At 37.1% G+C, this 17,030-nt stretch overlaps 1 protein-coding gene across 5 annotated transcripts in view; it reads right to left on the bottom strand.

The window, feature by feature from the left end:
* Positions 1–17,030, bottom strand: part of LOC103175042 (coiled-coil domain-containing protein 73) — a 35,559-nt gene that overhangs the window by 1,499 nt on the left and 17,030 nt on the right. For 4 of the 5 annotated variants that reach the window (XM_042341344.1, XM_042341346.1, XM_042341345.1 and 1 more), the window contains 9 exons: positions 16,512–16,591; positions 13,652–13,780; positions 12,521–12,580; positions 11,742–11,846; positions 7,945–8,055; positions 6,544–6,675; positions 6,096–6,309; positions 3,727–5,265; positions 473–606 (listed from right to left, as the gene is read on the bottom strand). In XM_042341344.1, the coding sequence (XP_042197278.1) occupies positions 473–606; positions 3,727–5,265; positions 6,096–6,309; positions 6,544–6,675; positions 7,945–8,055; positions 11,742–11,846; positions 12,521–12,580; positions 13,652–13,780; positions 16,512–16,591 (2,504 nt within the window). Of the gene's footprint in view, positions 1–472; positions 607–3,323; positions 3,513–3,726; positions 5,266–6,095; positions 6,310–6,543; positions 6,676–7,944; positions 8,056–11,741; positions 11,847–12,520; positions 12,581–13,651; positions 13,781–16,511; positions 16,592–17,030 lie in introns of those variants that run through there. The other variant, XM_042341348.1, reaches the window with a different exon arrangement.

Genomic DNA, 17,030 nt, shown 5'->3' with positions numbered 1-17,030 from the left:
GTAAATATATTTTTACAGATCATTTATCCTCATATTTGATGTATTTTGGCATCCTTTACACCTATAAATGCGTCTTGCTTTATCAGGTTAAAGGCAGGCGTTATCCCTCTATTAGACATGTTTCTGAGAAAGGGGACTGCCATGTCACAAGATTTCTCAGTTCACATCATTTCTCTGCATTTAAGAGCGTTAATGAGAACCAGATGCTACATTTTCACCTGAAGCCTGCTGACATCATGTTAATTCAGGCTGGGAAAATTCATTCAGTATGAAGATTAACCACTATTAACAAATCAAATTTGCATGAGGGGTTTGATAGAGAGGAACTAAAGACTGAGAACTGGATAATTCCATTTGTTTAAAAAGAATATATTTTTTTCTAAAAAAAATCGAACATGAACGTGTTTACACAATTCTAGATCTCTTAAATTATCTTGCCAAGGTTTAAACCAAAGTTTTAAAATTTACGTACATGCTCTGGAGCCGCAGAAATATCACAAAATGTCTGGGCTATTGCATTCCATTCTTTACTGGGATCTCTCTTGTGGTAAAGAGGAGAATTGAAGGCATTAAAAGTGTCGCTCACACTTTTAGCACTGGGAGAGTCTGGAGTGTCAAAGAGGAAATGGTAAGAATTACATTGAGAATTATGCTACAGTTTGAAATTCCCCAGATGCTAATTTTGGAACCTTTTAACTGCTAGTTTGCATCTGATCTTGAGAATTATAGGTATTTGTTTTGAATCAAAGAGAAGCTCCTCTGTTTGCCATTCACCAAACTATTCTAATGTATGACATCCTTTGATCTTGTGCTGTCACAAAACATTCAAGATTTCAAAATCTTCTGAAATATTTCTTCATGATGTATCTTACCTGACAAAGACCATGCCATTTTTGTCTACAGATCTACTGTTAATTGCTACAGATGAGCATAAGTACTAATTTGTGAATCAAAGCCTGAATTATTTTTATTGGGTCTCTGCATGTGCAATGTCTGTTTTTTTAGTGGGAACTCTTAAGGTTCCTGTCAGTAGTGAAGAGAAATATACTCCTAGAGGTCAAGTCTGTGTCTGGATTTAGTCATTGTAGGAACTGGTAAATTGATCACATAAATCATATTTTTTTTTGATTTGTTTAGTGATGGAAAACCCTATGTGACTAATGCCACCTTTTGAAAGGAAGTCAAGTTAAAAGGTAGAAGAAGCACATGATGTGAATGTGAACCTCTCTCCTTCTGAACACGCTGCACTCCACTCCCTAGGACCAATCCTGATATCATTGTCAAACCCGCTGAAGGGAGGCGCTGTCGTCTGGCAAAAGGACCTCTACCTGGCAGAGGCCGCACGCCAACTCTCTGACAACCCCTCCTACCTTCCCCACAGCTAAACACCAAGCCACCATCACCGAGGTGGTCAATGACCTCATCTCCTCTGGTGACCTTCCTCCTACAGCCTCCAACCTCCTAGCCGCACAGCCCACCTGTACTTCCTTCCCAAGATCCACAAACAGGACTGTCCTGGTTGACCCATTGTCTCAGCCTGTTCCTGTCCCACCAAATTAAACTTGTCTTATCTGGACTCCATTTTTGCTCCCCTCGTCCAATCACTACCCACCTATATACGTGACTCCTCGGAAGCCCTCCGCCACTTTGACAATTTCCGATTCCCCGGTCCTGAACATCTCCACAATGGACGTTCAGTCCCTCTACACCTCCATCCCCCACAAGGACGGCCTCCAGGCCCTCAGGTTCCACCTTGATCAACCCCAAAACCAGTCTCCATCCACCACCACGCTGCTCCGCCTGGCTGAACTTGTTCTTACATTGAACAACTTCACATTCAATTCCACCCACTTCCTTTAAATAAAAGGTGTCGCTATGGGAACCCGCACAGGTCCCAGCTACGCCTGCCTGTTTATTGGCCATCTGGAACACTTCTTGTTCCAGTCCTACTCAGGTCTGCTCCCTGACCTGTACCTCAAGTACATTGATGATTGTGTCAGGGCCGCTTCCTGCTTTCACAATGAGTTAGAAGCATTTATAAATTTTGCTTCCACCTTNCCCCCCCCTCCATAAAATTCATATGGACCATCTCTAACTCTTCCCTTTAATTCCCACACTTTCCCATTTCCCCACCCCCGCCGCACCTGCTCTGACAATGCAACCTTCCACGCCAGAGCAACTGAGATGTCCTCATTTTTCCTCGACCGAGGATTCCCATCGACAGTAATAACCAAGGCCCTTGACCGTGACCGCCCTATTTCCCGCACCTCTGCCCTCATCCCTTCCCCCCATCCCAGAACCGTGATAGGGTCCCCTTAGTCCTAACCTACCACCCCACCAGCCTCAATACTCAGCACATCATTCTCCAACATTTCCGGCACCTCCAACGTAACTCATCCACCAAACACATATTTTCCTCCCCTCTCCGCATTCCGATGGGATCGTTCCCTCCAGGATTTCTTAGTTTATTCAGCCGTCAGCACAACCAGCTGCTCTCCTTCCCTGCCACCTTCCCATGCCAGCGCAGGAGATGTAATACCTGCCTTTTCACCTCCTCCCAGACCACTATCCAAGACCCCAAACACGGCTTCCATGTAAGACAGCGGTTTACATGTACGACCACCAATGTAGTACACTGTATCCGCTGCTCATGGTGTGGTCTCCTCTATATTGGGGAGACTAAGTGCAGATTGGGTGGCCGATTCGCAGAACACCTCCATTCTGTACCCAAGGTCAACCCTGATCTTCCGGTCTCCTGCCATTTTAACTCACACTCCCATTCACAGTCCGACCTCTTCGTCCATGGTCTCCTACGCTGTTCCAATGATCCGCAGCAAAAGGTTGAGGAACAGCATCTTATCTATCTGCTAGGGACCCGACAGCCCTCTGGCCTCAATATCGATTTCAGTCACTTCAGACCATAACAGCTCACCTTGCCCCTTTCCCCTCTTCCTGTTACTAGAAGAGTTATCTTCTGTTATCAATACAATCATCACCCCAGACACTTTTCGCCTCTCTCTGGTGTGTTGCCTGTTCTGCACTATTAGCAACCCCACCCCCCTGTTTTGTTTCAACCCAGCCCCCTTTTGTATCACCTCTTTAACCTATCAACTAACACATTCTCTCCTTTGTCTTCTTTTTTGTCTTCTTTGTCTTCCTTGTCCTGCCTCCCCCTCAACTTGTCCTTAAAAACCTCTCCCTCCCAACATTTTCACCTGAACATGCCCCAGTTCTGACGGAGGGTCATGGACCCGAAAAGTTGACTCACTTTCTTTTCTCCGTAGATGCTGCCTGACCTGCTGAGTTTTCCCAGCTCTCTCTCTTTTTGTTTCAGATTTCCGGCATCTGCAGTATTTCGTGTTTTGTGCGTGTGATGTGAATTGCCTTCCAAGTTATATAGAGAATACTGTGTTTATGGCTGATGTTGAGATTGTCAGTATAAAGTATATCTTCATCTATGGTCAAGATTTCATGCCAGAAGATGACATAATCAATGCTTATTGAACGATAATCTGCAGTTCAAATACAGATGATAAAGATTATAAATTTGGAAATGGGAAAAAATGGCCATTGTTTACTAAAGATTAGCTAGAATGCACAATTACACATTCACCTTCATTAAATAATTCAAACTCTATGTGATACATCACATTACAGTTAAAATTGTATTTGCCTATATCATCTATTACTAATGCAAGTATTCTTTTAAGAAAGGAAAATACATACCTGTTACACTAGGTCTTCTCAACCTCATCTCACTGATTTGTCTTGCAAAGGTGAAAGCTGAACAAATAGGAGACTCCAATTTGCCTCTTAATAATGAGCATGCAATGCTTTTCTTTAAGTCGTCGTTTTCTTTGCTTGCCTTGAAAGAAGTAATATCATGAAATTTCCAGAAAGCGGGACGTATTTTGCTGCTTGTCAACGCTGCTTCATGAGGTGATATTGTATTTTCTTGCTTGAAAGATACAGCTGCGTTTGTGTTTCCCAAAAATCTTCCAACGGGAGGTGTTAATTTATTTTCTGCCAAATCTGAAGAAACTTTAGTCTCTTCTGTTTCAGAACGTAAGGCCATCTCACTAACCACTGCTTGCCCACTTTCCACTGTAACCACAGAATCACTATTAATGCCACTAATTTCCTTTATATTCTGGGAGCTCTGGGTTGGAAAACCATGGTCAGCATCAGATGTTAATTTTAATAAATGGTTACTAGATGTGTAAACACAGTCATCCTTTTGTGCCAGATTGCTTTGTAGATTCTCCACACAGTCCGGATTTTCACTATTAAGTACAGTTTTGTACACATGTTCTGAAGATGTTGTTTGGTTCACAGAAATAACAGTTTCCAGATTGTTATTTTCATTCACAGGAGGATCACTATGAGCAGGACTTTGCATTTCAACAATTTCCTTGGCAATGCTATCCTCTTCACTATCAGCAGGGATGATATTGCTTTGTTGAAGTGGAACATTCAGTTTATTGTCAACAATGTTATTGCTATTTATACAGGCAGCAACTGACATCCATTGGTTATCCTGGTCAGCAGGTAACACTGTAGCGCTGATATCTGATTTACTGCAGGTTTGATGAACTATTTTAACTGTATTACAGTTATCAATGCACTTCTTTTCTATCAGTTGATCTGTTTGCTCAAGCTGTTCCTGTGAACTAGATTTCTGATCGTCTGTATTTTCATGCATTATTGTTTGAGATACAAGGTCAGTAACACTTTTGTTCTGAGATTGTTTTGCATCCCTTCGTACTTCATTTGCACTAGCTTCATTTTGTAGAATTTCATCAATGCCAGGAACTGATCTGGCCTCGGTCTTAGGTGGTTCGTTTATAAAGACACCTTTGTCACACTGTGTGGTTTTAGTCTTATCATTTGTATCATAAGCCGCTTCACTTTTGTCTCCATCAAATTTATGTATGATGGAGTTTGTCTGCTGACCTATATTTGCACTGCAGACACCTAATGCATCAGCACTGTCTGGGAGCATCTTTCCTCCTTTAACTGGGACTTCTGCCAAACAGACAGAACTACATTGTGACTTGAGGTTTGCACTTGCAGAGTCTGCTTCATAGCAAGTGTTTCCTGTTTCAGCTTGTTGAATGCCTTTGGAAGCTGTGGCATCAATTTTCACAGCTGATAGACTGATGTATTGGTTTTCATTTGTATTTGGGGCCCCATCATCAGTCGTCTTCACCAACACCTCTGCAGATAGTTTTGCAATCTCCAGTGGCAACACATTGCTGGTTTCAACTGTTTCAACATAATAATTAACAGACAGATTTACCAAAAATCTATCAATTGTATTTCTTTAATTCTTCAACTTATTCTACATAGATTAGTTTCAATAAATTTAACGAATATATATAATGCAAAATAAGTAAACTGTTTTATGAAATATAAAAAGTGGTCGTTAATTATTTTCTGTTTCACAGCTCTTAGTTTTCCTTAAGGGAAAATTTTAAAATTTGCATTTGGTTTGGCAAGTGAAACCAGACCACTAGCTTGATCTGAATTTAATCTTGCCGACCTTGTGAAACAAGGTTAACCAATGAATACTTAGATTACATAGAATTCACAGCCCTGAAACAGGCCATTGTGCCCCATATCAGTGTTTATATTCCACAAGAACCCATCCTAATTCCCCTTCCCTATTTAATACCTTCTATTCCCTTCTCTCTCATGTATTCAAGGAATATTGCTTTATAACAACAGCAACAAATTTCATTTATATAGAGTTTCTCATGTCAGAAGGATGTCCCAAAGTGCTGGGATACTTTCTACTTTGTATACAGCTTCGCAGTGATAATGCACTAAAATCATTAAATTTCAAAGAAAACATTTTAAAAATTTCACTCAAGTTGTTTAGCAATGCTATCACAATTTTTTTTAAAAAAGGAGCAACTCTGCCTCAGTTTGTAATTCCTTAACTGAAAAATAGCACATCATTCCACAACTATTATCTACTTCTGACCTTGTAAAGCAATTTGTCTGTTCTCCAAGCAAAGAACATTTTATCAATCAACGTGCATACTGAAAGGATTTTGGTTGTTAATTCTATGCTTCAATTGCTATTTCTGTACCTGTGTTATCTGCGTCGACTATTCCATCTTGACTGTGCTTGTTGTTCTCTTTGTTGTTCTTTACCTCGTTCTTGGGTTTTTGGTTCCTTTCCTCTTCTGCTACATTGTGAATTCCTTCTATTTTGCCTTTGTGGTCAATAGCTATCAAGGCTTCACCCATACTATTCTGGAGTCCACATACTTCATTTGTTTTATCTTGTTCTAAATGATTTAGCTGGTAATAGCAGGAAACATTTAAGAAACAATTTTTAAAATACTGTACATGATTTATGTGGAATTATGAGTTTGTTATAAAGTATGTGAGTTATGTCACAATACCACTTTATTGGGCTATTGGAATTGTCTAAATACTTAATATATTTTTAGATTAATTATTAAATGGAAATATTAGTGACATTTGTATAAACCAGTAGCTCTTACTGTAAACCATTAAACTGAAATAACTTGCCTGGGCTAGCTGTGTTTGTTCTTGTTTTTGTGCAGCTGCCTTATTCTGTTTTGCCTGGTAATAAGCGTAAGCCTCCTTGACTGAGGCTAACTCTGACTTAATTATGTTGACTTCGTCATTTAATTTCATCTCCTGCAAGTAAAAAACACAACCTCCTGCTTTAATAGTGCAACCCTGATATCTGAAGGACCACATATGAAGATATGAGCTATTGAAACCAGCTCCTATAGTAAAGTAGAAAGTTAGCAGAAATAGTCATCTCCTATCGCACTCTCCCTGCATCTTGCTTATCTAAATTTTGAAAAGTGGTGGATACGGGTTGACAAGAGCCAAGGCTTGGAGATCCCAGATTGTGTGTTGGGGTACAGCTGGACAATAACCTGCTAAAATCACTTAGTTTCGCATTGCAAGCCCTGTTTGCCAAGCTTCCTACTGCTTGCTAAACTGGGACCATCTTACCAGTAACGGTTTTAGCTTACAGAGTTCACAGAAGGTGAGAGGGAAGATCCCTGCTTCCAGTGACTTGTCTGCTCCTCAAAGTCCTGCTGATTAGCCAGGGCTGTTTAATGCAGATCCACCTGGCTCAGGAACCAGCAGAAAACAAAATCACCTGAACTGGATATACTTTTGATGAAAATTATTACTATATGTAATCCATACTGCTTGGATAAATTGCACAAATCTAATTTAATAAAGTGGCGTGAATAGTTCACAAGAATATCAATAAGCATTTGTTTTACTTGCATAAAATATCCATGACGGACCTCCTTCCACGTAGGAACATTTCACGATGGATGCTCACAGTGAAAGGCACCAGAAATGAATACTAAATGGGATTTCTCATTCTGGATGTCTCCCATTACAAGAATTAATTGTAAAATTGCATTGTAATGTTAATTAAATACAGCTCTACAAATATGTACCTAAATGTTCAAAAATATTAAAGGTAGGCAAGTCAAGCCATGTGTCAAATAAGAGGCTGTGAACACCTCCTGCTGTTTTAATCATTGTCTTTACTGTAACAAGCTATATAGAGATTCTCCAGTAACTCACCCTCACGTATTGTCACGAGAGACACTGTATAAGGACTTAAACAACCAAATTAACTTAATATCAGACAGAATCACAAACCGGAATTGCTGTAATATGGTGTTTGACTGTCATAATACCGTTCTGAACCATTTTACTTTATGACTTAACTAAACTGCTATCCGGAACAACAACTTGGATTTATATAGCGCCCTCCACGCCGGACGGCGTCTCAGAGTGCTTTACAGTTTAGGATCCTGGGACCGAGCCGGGGGGGAGGGGTGGGAAAGTGACCAAAAGCGCAGTCGAAAAGAAAGGTCTTCAGCAGAGATTTTTAAAAAACGTGAACAACTATTTCAGATTTTCTTTTACCTCCATTTTCCACTGGGCTGTAGACTTTTTATTTTCTCCCTTGAGAACCTGAAATCTATCTTCATTTTCCATTGCCTTCTCCCTGAGGAGCTCATTATCCCTCTCTCGAGCCTGTCGTAAAATTAATTGCCCCAGAAAATTAATATGACATTCTTAGCCCTTATGTGATCTCTCTCTACTACATTCTTGCTGTGCCACACTTATAATAGATTTGTGCTCCGCTACAGATTAGTGTCCATTTGCCGTGTTACCAACGAATTTCATAAATTAGCAGGGCATGAATTTAAGAAATGTACATTCGGCTCGGCTCAGAGAGACCTGGAGGAGTACGCAGAGAGAAAAAGATAGCCTCTTCACAAAACTGGTGTCAGTAATAGGTATAATAAATACATCTGCTATAACTTTCTGTATCAGTGCACAACTTCTAATGTGCTAGGCTAAGCAATATAAAATGCTGAGCTGAGTGATATGGGACAGAGCTTAATCCACTTTAATGCAATATGTTGGTTAAGTCTTTTAGTTAGCCTTGAATGAAAACTGTCTCACGAATGAAAATAATTAACCGTTAACAGTGACAGATAATTCTTTTCAGTTTCTCTGTTCACTTCAACCTTGTTTTTTTGCAATTATAATTTTAATTATATATGCTATAAACAATTTTAATTATTCTGACCTATTTAATCAACTTACACAAATTCCTTAAACTAACAGATTTTGTTTATATAATAAAGCCAAATAGGAAGCGGAATTTGTTCTCGCCAGTATCCATCAAGTGCATGTTTTGGGAGAAAAAACACAGACCATTTTGTATCTTATAACATTTATAGATCTTATGAGTAAACATTTTTATTTAAAGACTGACTGATTATATTACACTTAGTTGCAAAACTGAAGGAAGACTAGGGGACCCTCTGGCTCTAGACAAAATAACTGCAAACATAATAGTCCTGCCAAAATATTAGGTCATCCTTGGCTGATGAACTTGGGAATAATCCTTGGCAAAGTATGGGGCACTGATCCAAGTAGCAGCTCTGCAGGTGCTGTCTACAACAACCTTTTCAAGGTTAGTTCACAAAGCAGACATAGACCTAGTGGACTGGCCCTTGATCTAAAGTGAGGATTTACCAGCAGCTAAGAAACAGCAATACATGATGCATTCCACCAGCTAGTTCACCAACCTTTGGATTCAGAAGTGTAGATTTCATCGGATATAAATAGACTAGTTAACAAGACAATATATTATGACAATATATGATTCATTTTATACACGATTATCGTGAGAACAAATGACAACTTTGAGAAGCAACAGGGCGCTTCTGGGTGGATGGTAACATTTTTCTGGAATGTTTAGTTTGATTCTGCTTAAAATCCAATTAGAATTCAAAATCAAAAATAAGAATATAATGTTGGTTCTTGAAAGCTCTTCATCATTACAGATCCAAATCAGGTAACACACCAGCTGCATGCTCCTAAATAAGAAGTGCTATTCTCTGGCTGTCATTTGAGCCAATTAAAGAAACTTAGAAATAATATAAATCTTCCTTGGGATGGGAGGGTTGACAAGTTTGCTTTCTGGGCTGATAAGGCTCTTCCTCCTCAATCAGCTTAAAAAGGCTGGCTTTATCCTTAAAGGTTGCTTTGACCATTGGTGTTATTCAAGTGTATGATTGAGACAACTCTTTTCAAGCATCTGTAAGTCTCTAATAATATTAAAAGATCTCACTGTGAGAAACAGATGAAAATTTTTAATCGCTGTTAACTAACGGGAAGCTATGACCTTGTGAAATAGTTTCAGGACAGATGCTTAATCTATTCATTGTAAATTGCTAATTAATTTACAAGCAGTGAACAAGGAGGTTTAAGTTGCAATGACCTCAGAATCATGGATCCAGTTCCAAAAAAATGCCTCTGTACCAAATAGAAAACATAGACTGGCTTTGGCAGACATTTGTGTCCTATCTTTAATATAAGTCAGGAATGGAAACAATTCCCACAGTTGTCCAAAAGAGGGAGTCTATAAAAGTTTGTCAAATCCTCAAATTGGTTCCAACTGAGATTCCTTATGATTCAGAGGAACCTGAGATCTTGAATAATGAACTGTTGCTTTTTTATAGTTTCTCAATGAAAATATCCAAAAGAACGCATCAATCAAAAGTAGATAAACAGCCATAAAATGGACTGAAATGATTGACAAGCATTTCTGATGACAAGTGGAAGTGATTGATAAAACTGGTAATTCCTTCCTTAAGAAAGACCTAAGAAATGAGAAGCTGCAATGGAAAGGTAATATCTTGGATTTGAGGGTGCCAAATAAATCAATTAAGTATACTGTCTGAATAATTTGCGATAGATACAAATTCTTAATTTTTGAAAAAATACGTTGACTCGATCCAGGATGGCACAAAAATCCTCTTTTTTTTAGAGCCAGAATTGCTAAGACGAAACTCTTTAAACATACTAACAAAAGTTTTGTGAACAAGTTTCCATATGAACAACAACTTCCTCTATAAACGCTTTTAATGTCAGAAACCCCATGGTCTGGAAAAGGAAAATACTTTTTACGTGTTAAGTTTGTTTTAAAGTAAAGAATAATACCAACTCTTTTTTAATATATCCTCACATTTAGATTTTTACCTCGGGTTTTAGTTTAAAATATAGTTGTCATTTTTACTTCTCTCGGTATCCTGACATCACAAAGACAATTTCAAGTCTCACATTACATTGTTACTGTCGATAAGATAAGTGTCAATGCAAAGATGACTGTGTTGCAATGCTTAACAGTTTTATATGACTCAGATCTCTCTGGAACCTTACATGTAAAATTCTTTTTTTTTGTATTGCTACAAAATTTTCATGTTAAAAATTGGCAACATTTTTTTGACAAACTTAGACTTATGCCTCAAAAAAGTACAGTCACCTCAGTTCAATTGTACTTGATGTTATACATTTTCAAACATGTTGGTCTTAATCATTGTGATTTACACAGTCGCCTTTACAAATTATTTCATTAAAACTTGTACTGTACTGATAAATCTCAGATGTCTCAGGTGCTTGAGGCACCCACTTACTTGCTCTAGTTTTTTTTAAATAGTAAGGGGTAATTTAAAGGACTATGATGGAAATCCTTTGAATCTCTGTGTAAATCTTAATACAGAATGACAGGGACCTTGGAATAATGTAAACAGAGTTTTAGCTACAAATAGATTTAAAAGCACTTTTGACTTAAGATGTGATAGTGATACTTACATGCTATAGATCTTATTGGATGATTCACAGATCTCAAAAATGTAATCCTATTAAGGAGGTATGCAACACAAAACTACAACTTAAGTAGAAATGATAATTTATCTGGAATTTTAAAGTCACCTAGTTTTATCTTACTTTGCAAATACAGACAAAAGCAGACAAGAGAATATATAAAGAAATCAAAGCATGGCTATTTTATTTAAAAAATCACTTATATTTTAGTCAAAAATATTTGGAATAACTGCATAGATCACATTCAATAATTCAAACAGTGCTGAGTAGCACATCAGTAGACAAACTCAGAGCGAGTGCAAACAACAAGAACTGAGCAGGTTTAAGAAAACGGGAAAGGCAATCAAACATAATAGAACAAAATAGAGACAGTTTGGGCTTGTTAATTATACTGTGGGACAGATACTATTCTATAAGAGAGGGAGCGTGCGAATATTCTGAAGAGGTTCAATAGCTCAACACCTATAAAACATCAAACATGAACCATGATAAGAAACTGCATATTTGGTGTCAATAAAAACACACAAAAATATTCTAACCTGACATTTCTCCCTGCAAATAGTTAGCTCAGTTTCAGCTCTGCCAAGTGCCAATTCTTGATGCTGTAGCAGTTGCTGAGTATGTTGCAGCGATTTCAAAATTTGCTGATCGAAACAAAAATAAAACACTGTCTTGATTGGTAACGGAGCAACACACCACAAAAAATGACAATAAACTTACACAATCTTGCATTTGCTAATGTTGTAAATGTTGATGTTCTTTTATTACCAGACAGAAAAGAGCATGTGGTATTATTTTAAAGTTTCAAATACATTGCTTTTTGTATAGTATTTCAGGTAACAGGTACCAAGAAGACAATTAAAGGTAGTAAGACAATTCTACAAAGTTATAGTAATATGCATAAAATGAGAGGAGAGGGAATGTGCTCCTGATAATTTTGGCAAGATTGTTTTAATCCAGTTAGGCGATAAGCACGTACAGTATTTAACAGCGTATGAACAGAGGCTTGTGCGGAAATTACTGTTCTCTGATTGCTAGTATCACTGACGCAACCAATCAGACAGAAAACATTTTAGTGCCGGCATTACTAAGCAATTTCAGCTTAAGAGCCACAAGAGGTCCAAAAATTCCAACTTGTTTTATGATTGCCCAGAATTGTGGAAAGTTCTTAAATTGTTATAATTTGGCAGGCGAATTTCTACAGTTCCTGAAAAGAATCAATGTAAAAGTCATATTATTGCTGAATCCACCAACACAGCAATTTGATTTACAAAAGTGAATGCTTTGCAGTTTAGTAACTAAATGTTTTGATTCCCACCTGTTTTTCTTCTTGAGCAGCGGACACATCATGAGATAGCCTCTTGTTTAATCCCACTTCCTTTCAAAGATATAAGGATAACTTGAATAGTCTTCATGACAATAATATTATAGATTTTATCCCCAAACCAAAATAAAGCTGGATAAAGTATGAAATCAAACTATAAAGTATAAACTATAAATCAAAGTATAAACAAACTGATTATAATTAAAACTGATAGTTTAGATATATTAAAACTTTGGAGCAAGAGAGCTTCAATGGGCTGTATCATAGTGTGATAGGATGCAAGGGTTTTGTCCAAGCGCTACAAGTCTTAGAAAGAGCACTATTAAGATCCACTGAGTTGGGCCAGACACTGCTTTGCAAGTAGATTTGCACAACTGAGATTTACCATGAGTCACTGTTCATAGGTCTGATAAAAGAGTGACCATTCAAACTCTTAGTGGGCCAATGGTCCACGAGGGATCTAAATAAGTGGTGACAAGTGGTGAAATATATCTACTGTACACTATTTCACTTCCTAAAGAAAGCATCTCTTGCAGCAAGGACTCATAACACTGGTCTTCAGACAGTCAGAAAAGGCACAATAGCAACTAAGTCACACTTCTTACTTTTCCTTCTTCCACTGTCTGCAACAGGGAAGGTGACCAGCTTTAATCGAGCGCCACCCCAGAGCAGGACTTGTTTTTATCGTCACCCACATTGGCACCACAACATTCACAATTCTAATTCTCCAAATCGTAATTTTCATTCTAAAACTTGCTAATTAAGATAGGAATAGAACTGATCTATTTTGAGATGAAGCAGAGTTTGATTTTAGCCTCAAAACATACATAAAGCTCGTTGGTGTCAGCAAAATGGTAAAAGCAATTGTATTACCATCTAATAAATAAATAATAATAATTTGGTCACTTAATCCAAGACTGTTTGTGGGATTCTGCTGTGCACAATTGGCTAGCCCGTTTCACCCAGAAAATATACAGTCAATTCACTTTACAGTATATGACTTGAAGCGCTTTGAGACGTCTCAAAGACGTGATAAGGCATTATATCAAATGCAAGGATTACTATTGTACATTATTGTACAACATGAAACATTCTGTACTCAGTATTTTAGTGTTTGTTATGCACCATCTGCAGTTTGTGGTTCAGTTCTTGCAGCTGCTGTCGTAGTGTTGTAAGATGGAGGTTCTCTTCTCCCAGCTTGCAATGAGAAGTGACCTTGGATCTTATCAAGTCTGTAGTTACTTTCTCCAGTTCCTGAATACAGATAAAGTGTACAATAGGTCATTTGAATATCATTCACTCTGAAACTGCCATTTGTTTTTCCTTTTGAAAACAAGTCTGTTCTGTGCTGTCAAACAAACTGGTTATCACTGGTACAAACCAACCTGCCCAACACTGAATCATCACTTGGATAGCTGGCTTACTCTTAAATTCAAAAGAAGCTGTACAAATTTAAATAATTTGTTTACTTCAATGTATCAAACTGATGGGTGTAAGGAATAAATGTTGTGAGCTTTGATCTCAATTAATGACAACTTATGGAACTTCAAGTCATAAATATGCTGCCCTTTTCTCCCCCACCCCCTCTCTCTCTAGTGTAGGGTAGTCTGTTTTATATCCTTCTCTCCTTGAGCACATTGACATTTACTCAGACAAACAGCAGGGGTTATGAATGCAGCTCTCTGATAGTATCAAGGATTCTTGATGATGCCATTATATTGAACTAAGCATTCAGAACAGTAATAGTTTTATCTGGCCAATGTTTGGTCTGTAACTTTTCTCTGAAAAACTGGAATTCCATCTTATCACATCACAACTGTTAAACTCTTCTGGACTAAATCAAATAACGGTATAAACAGAAAGTTTGATTTTCTGTGATTCTAACAAACACATTGGCAGCAGTTCTCATATATAAATCTTCAAATTAAGGATCTCATATTAAATATTTTCCTATATAATCAAAATATTCATCCATAAATGTAGTTCAATTGGACTTGCTAACAAATTGACCAGTTCATAACAATCAAGTACGTATTGTAAATAACTACCAGTATCAAGGCACTGTCCTTGGTTCTTCATGTGAGTTTTGTAGGTTTGACGATTCTTATATATGGTCCTGTAGAGCCTTATTTTTAATTCATACTGTGTTGGCTAACTCATTTTCATGTTCAACATACACTAAAATCGATACTGAGATGTAGTGTAAAATGGCTTCAAGGCAAAGAAATTGCAATGGGGCCTTGTAAAATGATTATCCTTCCCACTGGAAAAGGTTCCACTACTGAATTTCAATTGTTTCTGAGTCAAGTGACTAAATGAAATCCATTAGCCAACAACTAATCACATTGGAAATTTCGATGCAAAAATAAAAGCTTACCAGTTGGGGGGTGAACCCTTTCAACTGGAGACATTTCTTTCTCTATGCATACAAACTATTAATAGTCATAACTGCAGAGGGCTAATATAATTAATAAAAGCACGATGAATATTTCTTTATGATAGATATGAAGATCATTATGAAGATAAAATTGAATATTTGCCAAATTTTAACATGCTTATAACACCCTCAGGTAAGCATCAGAAAAATAATATCCAAAAATGTTTGGTAATGCAATTTGATTGATAATTTATAATATGGTAATAAAACAGCAGAGAATTTGAACGAAAATAACCACTGCTTTAGAGAATTAACTTCAATAATGATAACCTTCTTTACAGTAAATATAAATGGTCTTGTAAATGGAACTTCAGCAGGATTTGACCACATCAGAATTAATCTTGCATGAAATGCACTATATTGCAATTAATTTAATGTTAATATTGTACTACAAAATTATTAATTTGAGAGGGTTTAATAACTGTAAGCAAACACTATTCAGAATTAATTGTCTAATCTATTTATTTGTCTGGGTAAAAATTATAATTCACAGTTTTAATTAATTAATATCAGAAAAGTGGCAAAGTGATATTAAATATCTGGTACACATTTCAAAAATATGACCTATTGCAAGTTTCCAGCTAACTGTCTGAATTCCTGCACTGAAAAATTTGTATCGCCACATAAATCTCTGCAGAGCATCAAATAGCACTGCAAGAAAATTAAATAATCTGGAGCAATAAGCAATTGGAAAGGAACACAACTATAAAGTACAAGCTAATAAAGAATAATGACCATACATTAAACAAGCCCAGCAGTGTAATTACAGAGCCCCAGAGTAGAAACAAATTCCATTATTTCTCAATGCTATTACCTGTGATTGGTGTCTCTTAGCATTCAAGCATTGATATTTATCTGAATTTTAAATTAGGGCATTCTTTTTAGAGATTACACTGGCGTGATTTGAAAAGTGAAGGAAACTAAAATGGGATACTAACATGGTTACATGTAAATTTTACATTAGTGTAGGTGTCAATGAATCAGTAAAATTTCCCTCTCACAGGGAAAAATCTTGCTGTTATTTTGAGTAAAGACAGCAGTGCTCTTTTCTGACTATGGTTTGACTACGCTACCCTGTGTGGAGGGCACTTTTTAAGTGCAAATTGTTGTTGTTGTGCTTCTGTGCACATTTATGCACACAGTGTTTTCAATATTATTCTGAGAGTTCTGGCAACACTTAATAGATTGTCATTGAATCAGTGAATAATTCACAAAGAGAGACATGAGGACGAAAAGTTTTCTTCAAATCACGCTTGAATCAGAGAAGGAAAGGGAGGACCTGTTTTTTCCATTGCTGAATAAATTAAACAGAGTACAGTACTACAAATGTTTCATTGCAATTTATTAAGTATATTGTTATTGTTGATCACTAAACCTAACAATGTTGCCATTACTTGCTTTCAGTGGGGTTCATTATGGGAAATCCCATTATAAATAAATAAACAAAACAATGTTATTTTTAACCTATAACAGAATAGATCCCATTGTTCTCAATGGGTTCTTCAAATGTGCAATTTTACTAAATCAACCTCACAGTCCCTAAATTACCTGCTTCAGATCATGTATGACACTCTCCTGATTTTTATTCACACCCATCAGCTTTTTATTCAGTCTCATTGCCTCCTCCACTGTAAAACAATTACGAAACACAAAATTATTTCTACAAAATCAATAAATGTATTATCATCGAAAGTATGGGGATTAGCTTTGTTTCACCTGGAGATTATATAAGGTAGGTTGATTACCACCTTGAATAGGAACTTTTAAATATAACTTTTCTCTTGACGAAATTCTAGCTTTTTCTTCAATCAGAATCAGAACTGTGTAATTTATGCAGAATTTACAAGGTTTGTATGTTTGACACAGCAGGTTCTTTAAGGAGTCAGTACCATGGGTTGCGTGGTATAACATTGCAATATGTACTGTGGTATAACTTTGGATTTTAACATTGCAAGCAAATAAAGTACAGAAACATCACCCCCACCCACTTTAGGCACTGCACTTTTTCATTAAAAGTTCAAGATACTAGTTTGAACACAAGTACCTTCACTAATGATGGTACTTGTG

This window comes from Callorhinchus milii, unplaced genomic scaffold (genome assembly GCF_018977255.1).
Source record: "Callorhinchus milii isolate IMCB2004 unplaced genomic scaffold, IMCB_Cmil_1.0 Scaffold17, whole genome shotgun sequence".
Lineage (NCBI taxonomy): Eukaryota > Metazoa > Chordata > Chondrichthyes > Chimaeriformes > Callorhinchidae > Callorhinchus > Callorhinchus milii.
The sequence above is the reverse complement of the archived record's forward strand: the minus strand, read 5'-3'. Positions and strand labels throughout refer to the sequence as shown.